This window comes from Gekko japonicus, unplaced genomic scaffold (assembly GCF_001447785.1).
Source record: "Gekko japonicus isolate JY-2015 unplaced genomic scaffold, Gekko_japonicus_V1.1 scaffold1146, whole genome shotgun sequence".
In the NCBI taxonomy this organism is placed as follows: Eukaryota; Metazoa; Chordata; class Lepidosauria; order Squamata; family Gekkonidae; genus Gekko; species Gekko japonicus.
The window spans coordinates 578346-588880 of NW_015173707.1; the positions used below are offsets into that span (position 1 = coordinate 578346).

General features: G+C 39.8%; 1 protein-coding gene across 2 annotated transcripts in view; it reads right to left on the minus strand.

Annotated features, from left to right (window-relative positions):
* The window catches only part of THOC1 (THO complex 1), a 28595-nt gene extending 18814 nt beyond the window's left edge, over positions 1-9781 (minus strand). For both annotated transcript variants that reach the window (XM_015423300.1, XM_015423301.1), the window contains exons 1-5: positions 9684-9781; positions 5256-5329; positions 4022-4082; positions 3472-3538; positions 1706-1824 (exon numbers count right to left, since the gene is read on the minus strand). In XM_015423300.1, coding sequence (XP_015278786.1) covers positions 1706-1824; positions 3472-3538; positions 4022-4082; positions 5256-5329; positions 9684-9731 — 369 coding nt within the window. In that variant the 5' untranslated portion in view covers positions 9732-9781. The remainder of the gene's footprint in view (positions 1-1705; positions 1825-3471; positions 3539-4021; positions 4083-5255; positions 5330-9683) is intronic.
* Positions 9782-10535: the final 754 nt, after the last annotated feature.

Consider the following 10535-nt stretch of genomic DNA (forward strand, 5'->3'; position numbering starts at 1 on the left):
GGGATATAAATATTTGAATAAATAAGTAGTTTGGGCAGGTTGATAACATTTAAGCAGCTTCCTGTTTGTTAGGTTAGGCAGGGTTTTGATTGTGATTATTCCACATTTATTATACTTGACCTGTAATGCTGGTTCTCATATTTCACTAAAAACCCCAAAGTAGACTGCAAGAGTTTTTTCTCCTCTAAGTGCTGGTATGTTTTCTAAGGGTCAGCGCAAGGCGAAGGTCCAACCCAGGTCCAACAATACACTGGACTGGGGCTGGTAGATCTATTCTCCATAGACCAGGTCCAACAATATACTGGACTGGGGCTGGTAGATCTATTTTCCATAGACCAGGTCTACCCCTGTAGAGGACAACATTTTGTGTAATGAAATTTGGCTTGACTCTGTTTTTCTGTTATAATGTTTAAATTATTCTTAAAATATAGTTTAAAAGAATTCGTTCTAAGATTTTTACAAGGTTATGGAAATAATCTTCTAAAAATAATTTATGCAATAGTCAAATGTAGACTTGCTCACAACTTTAACACTACTAGCTTTACTACTAGCTTTTTTTGCTCACAAGGTAGAATTTTTGCTCACAACACTGTAGAATTTAGAGGGAACATTGGTAACTCTCACTTAATCCAATCAACTTTTTTGCTTTATCTCACCTAACTGCCCCCTCCTTACTGTAGGCCCTAGCCCACATGCCTTTTATCCATACGGGTCTCATGTTCCCCAATGTAGACTTTCTGGTGGTCAACAGCAGAAAAGCTGACTCGATCCAAATCCTTCTCTGAATGTGGCAGACCAAGATTATACTGACAGCATACACCATAATTCAATCCAAAAACATTGTTCATGAGCATGAAAGGGCTGACAACCAAAAATAAAGGCAATATGTCATGGGAATATCCAAATGGCAACCCCTGCCGCAGGATGAAACGCTAACCCCAAGGATTCGAGGGTGGGGGAATCACCTGTATGAGGCTGGGCCCTCAGCACCTATGCTGGCATCAGAATTGGGGTGGAGGGAGGAGTTCACATCACCCCAACCCTCTTCCCCCTGTCAGGGAGTTCTTTTGTCTTCGACCTTTTCTCTGTATCTTTGCTGATGGGGGAGCAGCAATCACCACATCCTCCTCGGCCTTGAGTTTTATGGCCTTACGTACCTCAGGCCTCTCCTCCCAGGTCCCACTCCCCGTCTTCCACTCTTGTGAGGCTTTCAATCCCCACAAGCCTACGCTGTGTTCTGTAGCCTCTTCTTTGGGGTCCTCTGCTGCCCTAGCCGGCTGCCTATGCAAGGGAGGAGCCAGCTGTTGTGAAGGGAGGGGCATAGCCCCATCCAGCAGCTGAACGGCAGCGCTGCTCCCATTGAGCCAGCACGTGTTTCCTGTGGCTCCAAAGCAAGGGCCTTGCCATGGCAGGACAATGGGCAGATACCATAGTGGGATGGACTCCTACCGGGAGGGTGAGTTCTGATGAGGGAGCAGAGCCAATGACAGGCCCAGCCCCCAGAGTTGCGGCATGAGGAAGGCGGCTAGCACCTGGGGCAGTCCTGACCTTGGGACATACGGTCTGCTCTACCTTACTGTTTATCAGAACAACTCAATGTGCACTATTGGAGAAGCACCATGAAACTATTAGGGGAGTAAACATTCACTGAGCTTACTCATCCAGTGTCTCAAAGTAAACTAAGCTTTCTTGATAAAATACTTACTGATTTCCATGTCGTAACATTTTTTTCCACAAATGTGAAAATTCTGTCACATTGATCCAATGGAAGGCAATCCAAAACATCTCCCAACAGCACAAAAGGGGTTGATGCAGTGCAAATACCTTTAAGGGAAAAGACAAGTTTATGTACAAAATCATTTACTTGAAATTAGAAAGAAACAAGATAAAGTTCAGTTTTGCAGAATTCCCTCCTCCCAAGAGAGACAAAGTAGTTGGGGAAGTGTTAACTGCAGTTTGTCAATGTGATCCTAACAAACATAATCTGTTCAAGCCTCTGTGCAAGTACTCCTGTGTTACAGCAAGTGCGTCACAGTTTGCTACTGAAGTTTTTGATCTGACTGCCATATCGTCATGACAATTACTTTCACTAAGTAACCGCTTTGCTTTGAAAGAAAGTGGATTTTAAGTTCTAAAATGTTATGAATGGGAACACAAGAGATCAATGAAAATGAGTAGCCAAGTTAGTCTGTCTGTAGCAGCAGAAAAGAGCAAGAGTCCAGTAGCATCTTAAAGACTAACAAAATTTGTGGCAGGGTATGAGCTTTCATAAGTCACTGCTGAGCAGTGATACTAGACTCTTGCCTGAAGGAGATGCCTGAAGATCAATGCACATTCTAATCAAAATATTTAAATATTTAGATGTTAGCCTACTATATAATAGGGTTGCCAAATGTTTTTTGGCCGGGAGCGGGGGGCTCCCGGCTGGAGTCTTAGGCGTGCGCATCACCCGGAAGTGACGTCGCACGCTGGGGGCGGGGCCACGCCATTTGAGGGGGAAACTCTTGGTTTCCCCCGGGCCCCGATTCCGCGGGAGTGGAAATCAGGGCTCGAAAGCGGGGGGAATTCCGCCCCCCGGGGGCATTTGGCAGCCCTAGTATATAAATGTATTTGCATAGTTACAGAAATCTGACATCCTGAATTTATTAGAATTCTTTCCACTGCAATTTTATTACATTTCTTTCACTGCAAACATATGGCATTCAAGAGAAAACTAGTTTCCATTACTAATACAATATGTGATGGTCAGTATGTAAAGAAGAGACTGTAAGGGCTGGAATGTAAAATCCTTAGCTCAAGATTCAGTTCATCCAGTGGGGGATTGAGACTGCACATACTGTTGCTGGCCTGCATACAATCTGATGTATTGTGGAGTGTTCATGCACAAATTGCATAGTACCTTTTGTGGGGGTGAAGATTAACTGTGGGGATAGCATGTATAGACATATACTTGCATCACAGTATGACATACTTGTAATGAAGGGCATGACATGTACAGGATTTCCAGCTGGCAACTGGGTGAGCTAACCCTAAGAATGCCTCTAGATGATGGCAAACATGTACAAGCCTTTGTTTCCGATAAGGATAAAATATAAATGCCCATTCCCCATGAACTTTTTACCAGGCATCAAGTCGTATAAACAACTAAAAAGATCCAAAACATGACCCATGGTCATATCCAGAGCCAAAAAGACTTGCACTACAAAAGAACACCATTTTTCAATATTCCCTAAAGAGTGTTATATAAGGGTACATTTGACTATAACTGAGGATTTTTAATGATTTTTTAAATGTAAGCCATCTATAGGGTTCATTTCCTATTTTAAAATCTATGGAAGGAAAAACATCAAGGTAGTAGACAATGTATTGGATAGGCTCTTATAGACGTATATAGCAGTTGAGAATTATGTAGACATTAAAAGAGAGCTGAGAATTGTATATTTAAAATTAAGCAATGTGGCCCCCACTCACCTTCTGTAACCCCATTAATAGCAAGAGAAATGATTGCCAGGACATTTTCGCAGGAAGCTTTGTTTATCTAAAACACACAATACAAGGCAGCTTACTCACCATATGCAATTGAAACATCAATTAGGTCAGCAAAAGCCAGTAATGATACAAAACTATACCAATAAAACACTAAAGGAATATTTAAGTAATATTCCTTATTTTGATTTAAGAATTAGAATATTACACATTAATTGTGAACAGGTAACTCACTGTAAAATTTCATAACAGCATACTCTTAAAACATGCTGCCGCATGTTTTGTATAGAGCATATCAACTACAACATCAGCAAACTGTCATGAGACAACAGAAAGCTGATACAAGAATGTGGGAGTATAAAGTACAGCAAAATTCAAATAATATCAATAAAAATTGAAGAATACCTGGTGATCGTTAAAGCTTAGAAATGTTATTTACTGTATCAACAATTATTCTTTATTATTTAATTTCCCCTCAGAATTAAATTTATTTGTACATAGTATCATCTGCTGGTATTTTTGAGGAAGTACTCACAATTTCTTCTTCTAACACAACTCTGAAAGCTTGATCCAGGGTAAACTTTTTTTCATTTTCACTACAAATCAAGAACAGTTTTAGCCTGCTTAAGATATTTATTCAAAACATTCCACCGAAGCAGCTTACACAACAGCATACAAAACAAATTCATTAGGAAAAGTAATAACAGCAACCAAAAACTCTTATTCCAGTACAGAACTGCAACCATTTTTAAAAACAATTGAACAGCTTATATAGACAAATGCAACTAACAAAATGTCTTCTGAAACACAACTGTCTTACAGTGCTTTCTGGAAAACAGTAAGACCCTTTTAACTACTCAGATATTCCACTACTCAGAGGACTGGACAACACCTGGGCTGGGCTGAGGACGATAGTACAATTCAGCAAAAGATACACAAGCAAGGAAAGCCAAAATGAATAAAGTGGACATCAAAAAGGTCTGCAATATCAATAAAACATCATTTATTAAATATTCTGATGCCACTTTTTATCCAACAAATTCTCCAAGGCATAATCCAATCAAATAAAAAGAATTAATACAAGAAGTAAGATCAGCAGCAAAACACACAAAAAGGTTGAGAATATAAATAACACAATCAAATAAATCAAAATGAGCAATTATCTAAAAATGAACCATTGTTGGAATTCAGATCACACACCAAATGTAGCAACACTGCCTTTGCCTGGTGGCTGAAGGTGACAAGGAAGAGCTGGAATAAGGGAGGGTGGTCCAGAACTTCACATTACTGCTGACAAGGCTCTATCTTATGTAACAGCCCACCCTCAGACTTTTGGGGGCCATGCAGCAGAAAGAACTTTAAAAACAGGATGGAGAAGATGGTCCTTGACGTAGTCTAGGACCAAACAAGTTGAGCTTTATATGTTATCACAGCACTTTCAACTTGATCAAGGAGTCAACTCCCAAACAGTGAACACTGGCATTATACAGTTCCTGTAGCTCATTACAATCAATCTAGTAGCTGTACTTGGAACCATTTGTAGGCCACATTAAGTACCGCACAAACTTACTGTGGGTATATATGCCCTTTCTGTCCAGGGAAAGGCACACTTGGTGAACTAATTTAAGCTGAAAAATGCACTCATGACCCCCATTCCAGCACAAAATGCAGTCCAACACTTGGATTAAATAGACTGCCTAGCCATCAGGGCTTCCATTTTGTATACATAAAGTTTTATTACACACAAAATGCAAACTAAAGTATATTACCTTCCAGGTACCTGGCTGAAGGCACTCAATAAAGGTTTAATAGTTTTGTTGTTGAGAGCATCTCGAGTAGAGTTCTGAGAAGATAATGAAATATCTATGGTCAGTAAAGTGTAACAAATACATTTTAAAAACCTCACCTGATAACTGACAGTGGTTTTAAGAGAACTGTTATTCATTATTTTACCTGTGTGTGTTCTAAAGAAACTAAGCTATTTCCATGAACCTAACCGACATCAAAATGGCTTTAAAATCTACAGACACTTGCAATCAAATGCTAAACACATTTACTATGAATCAAGTTACAATGTAATTTACCCCTGTGGTCCGTTGTTTACCAGTCAATTCTAATCTAAATTGATAAACTGAAATAAATAAGGCTCCTAGGAAAGGTTACTGGGATCAAGGTGTTAAAACACGTTAAGGAATCCCACAGCTTAGTAAATGCCTGAAGACAATTTTATGCTAATCTAATCATTTTCATCTTGTATCAGAGGAGAAAATTATAACAATATCTTCCATAGAGGCAAAAAGCTTAATCTTATATATAAGTGCAGGTACTTTCAAGATACTATTCCTCTTATAAAAAGAAACATAACATGCCTAACAGAGTGTACACTACGGATGAAGTCTGGTTCTCTAGAACTAAACAAAGAACAATATTTACTTATTTCACAAATTAACTGCATATTAAGGGCGTCTGCACTTACTGTTACCATGTTCAAAAGTATATATTAATGACAGCCAATAATGTTAGCTGATTCCAGACTATGAGTTAATACCGCTCTTGCTTTCAACAATGTAAAATTCTGCATGTCTTGAGGAGACTAGAGGCAAAACCTTCCCTCCTAGAGAGCAGACACTGGAGCATTACAGTACCTCTCTCTATGCTAGTCCTGTAACAGCAGGCCATCTTGCTCCTAGGTATACCAACACGCCTGCTACTTGTGTGACTTCTGGTATTCATACCACAGTACTGTGGCCAAGGGCCAAATAATCTTTCTGGTTTCAAAATTAGTATGTGTATGTAATGTGAAACTGAAATCCTCACCAAGCAAACAAAAGTGTTCAATCTTAAGCAGGCACTACTACATCTACTACTCCAGCATATGGGGAATACGCCTTTCTACTTATGAGGTACCTTTACAATTCAGGACATGTAAAACATAGGTTCTTGTCATTCTTTTCTTAACTCTGAAATTAAGGGAGACCACCACGGCTATCTTGAACAGTCAAGAGGTGTGCTACAATTTCACCAGTTTTGTGCCCAAGTTGCTTCACAGACCAGAAGCCTTAGACCCAAACACTTCTCTCTGCTTTACATGTAGCTCTAGTTCATGTACTCAACTAAGGAATATGTTGTTTATAAATGATGTACCTGGTAGAAGGTAAAGCGAGTAATGGGAACATAGCAGATATCTATAATAGATACTTTGTTGTTCAGTCGCACAGTCGAGTCCGACTCTTCGCGACCCCATGGACAATCTCCACACATGTATCACATGCATGTTTCATTGATTTATCAATGGGGGAACCATAAATATATTACTTACTGCATCCCAAAGCTAATCAGTTGGCCTTGGGACAGTATGACATGTATCACTCCTCTCAAGGCCAGTTATGTATTATCACAAGCACTAGTGAAATTATTAACTCTTAAGATGGCATACAAAGCCTCATGAGTAGCCCTGAGAATATGGAAGCTCAGCCCAGACTGAAACCACGGAACAGTGCTGTGCAGCTGGCCGGTTCCAGTAGGTCCAGCTGTTGTCATTAGCCAGGAGTTCTTGACAGCTGAAGGGACACAGGCATATTCTTTTCTTGCATTGATGTGGTTTTCTCCTGGAGACTACTCAAGCTACTTAATAAAATCTATTTTCCTTCACCATTTATATGTTCACTGCCTCACATCCCTTAGAAAAGAACCATTGCCCCTTGGCAATATGCTGTCCAAACCTATTTTGGCCCACTTTTTATTTTTTTGAAAGACTCTGTAGCAAAAGTTAAAATGGTTATCCTAAACACACGCAAATGTAAAACATATAAAGTTAAAAGCACATTTCAGAGACTATCTACAACAATATTTTAAAAAGTATTTTAAATGTTCAGAAAATATCTGAAGACATCTTTGTAATGCCAGAGAAAAGGCCAGAACACACTTTCTGTGGGAAAACTTTGCATGGCTTTCCATTTTTCTCCAGAAAATTTTCAGTTTCTAAGGATGCATTGTTTCATAAAACTATTGATGGACAGATTCTCTTGTCAACATAATATTAGGCAAGATTGGCTATTTCAAAATTGTAATTAATGTCAGGTGATTATTGCTAGAAATTGATTGAAACCACACATGTATCACATGCATGTTTCATTGATTTATCAATGGGGGAACCATAAATATATATAAAAATCTAAATTTAAAAATTCACCTGATTGGTTGTGCAGATCAAACAAAAACCAAAGCTAAAATTTGTATGTCCTTTCTCATGTGGCTGGAGGGAAACTGTTATCATCAATCTGATATGTAACTGATAAGTATTGCAAATAATGAGGCACCCCAGGGACATCTGAGGATGGGAGTTAATTTCTGATTAAACAGATGTGCGGACTAGAACTACCCAATCCATGGCACATGGACAGTTCTTTGGCTGTGCTGAAATTAGCATGTCAACAGTTTTCAGTATATTTAATGTAAAGGAAATATCAATTTCGATATTATGTTTTTCTAATACAAATAATTTCCACTTAAGGCTTTGAATATTTGAATACATAAAGCATAGTTTAATTTTTTTCCTAAACAAATATTTCAATTCAGGCATTTATTGCTACTGAGACATAAAATTAACATGCAACTCTTTTCAAATTTGTTTACTAAACCTTAAGTTAAAATCAACACGCTACTTCAGATCAAAATCTATTTAGAGCATTAGACCATTTTCTTAAAAGTTTTCTAATTTTTCTTGAAAACCTGCATCACCGTGTGATATCAGAAACATCAAACACAACTGTAAAACTGGTACTTAACACAGTCCCAATTATTGTATGCATTTTGTACTCTGCCTTTTTTGACACAGCCAAAATGTGTGTATTTGCCATTCACTAAAAAGCCTTTAAAGCACAGTCCTAACCCTACTTTCTCATAAACTTACTCTAATGATCTGACTAGAATTTACCTTCAATAAAGTAGGCTTCTGTTTGCAGCCTTTAATCCTTACAAACATTAGGTATCAGTGTTCTACTCAGTACAGTCAGGATTTATTCTTGTCTCTAACTGGCATGTATAGAACATGGAAATTTATTACAATCACAGCTGTTTTATGATACATGAATACAGTGAAATGGATGTATTTTATTTATTTATTTATTTTTGGATTTATATCCCGCCCTCCCCGAAGGCTCAGGGCGGCTAACGAGGCACAAGTGCCAGAGTGAAAACAGATAAAAACAGCCTAAAAAGTATTACTACCTCACAACTCACACCTCAACTCACAAAAAATTGCTAAAAGAGGCTGAAACGGAGCAGTGTGTGCTAAGCAGACTGAATATAATTATACATTACTCTGGAAGGATATACTCAACATAAGCCATTATTCAATGCCAGATTTGGAACAATTACTTTTCCACCATGCAAGGCTTCATTTCCATTAAATGTGCATGTGGCAAACTGATCCAGTACAATTTGTCTTCACCATACAGCCAGTTGACCCATGTTGCACAAATCTGTGGCCAAATGCCAGTGGATCTTTAGGCCCCACCTGAAATTTGGCACCCAGGTATGATTGTTCACAGATCACAGCAGCATACAATGGTGGCATGTATGCACAAACGTCTGAATGAGACACCTCACATTAAACAGAACTTTCAGACTCTCATCGCCCCCTCTCACCCTAATTCATACATTCATCTCTGAGTGATTCAGTGAACAAATTCAATGGTATATAAGCATGAATTCTGATGGCACTTTATTATTATAAGGAAATGAGCCTCCCAAAGGTTGGAAATTCTCATACATAAAACGAGAAGCTTCGATGCTATTATTATTCACATAATTATGTGTATTCTGAATAGTTTTCAGATGTAATAAGCAAAAGGTGTGTGTGTGTGTGTGTGTGTCAGAAATCAGCTTCAGCATCTTCCCAAAATTAGTGAGGTGGGTCCAATAATCTAAATGAGCAATGGAAGCTGCCACAATGCTTCCTCCCAAGCGGTCTGCTTCCTCCCACGGCCACCCTGCCCCGACGCCACGCCAGCTTCCCGCCAGCGGAACGAAGGGCTTTGTCTCAACTTGACCAGAAGATCAATTCACAAAAGGGAACAGCATGAAGTCGAGAAAAGCCAGCTCGAACGTAGGCGAGAGAGAAATGGGAGCGCCCCCCAAACCTTGTCTGAAATGCGGCGGCAGCTACCCGCCATGCTCCGCCCGCCCCCGCTCACCGTAAAACGTAGCCGCGCCTCAGGCAAGCTGAAGAGTGGCGGCAACATAGCTCGTCCTGACAGACCCGTCCACCGTTCTTCGCCTTGGACTGATGACGCCATCCCTCGGCGCCCGAGAGGATTCCTGAAACCGTACGAGCGCCCCCTGCTGACGTCGCAGCTTGAGGTTGCCCGGCTACCCGGTTGTGGGTCTCTCTCTGTGTGTGTGTGTGAGAGAGAGAGAGAGAGCGCGAAAGCGGGAGAGACGCCTACTTGTAAGGGGCGGTACTGGGAGAGCTCACACCCGTGGCGTTTGTCGGGCCCTCTTCCTAAGGACGTTAGGTGGCCGGGACGAAATGTATGGCTGCTGCTTCCTTTCCCGAATTCTGTAATTTGCATTTCTATTCGACGTCAGCACCTTCCTTTCTGTTTAAAATGGGCGCGTGAGGGGATTCCTGGTTCGGCCCTTTTTATGTCTGTGTGCTTCAAAAGCTGCTAAACAACCTCTGTCCGAAAATAGGTACACTATTTTTTAAATTCCTGCCAAACACTTCATATAATATAGATGAGTTTTTTTAAAAATTTTTTATAGATACTCCACATTAAGTTTTTGAACATTTTGGAGCTGGAAGCCCTTTAGAAATGGAGAACATTATTGCCTTGGCAATGTTCTTTTTCTTTTTCTTTTTGTCCTCTCCCCCCCCCCTTTGTATTTTTTTGCATTTTCTACACACTACAATTATGGGACGGGGGAAGGGATACTAATACCCTAACACTAATACTATGAGTGATGGGTAAGGAAATCTAATACATAAATCTACTGGATAAGGGAAGGAGTACTACAGTTCTAATCTATTCCATCTACTGGATTTG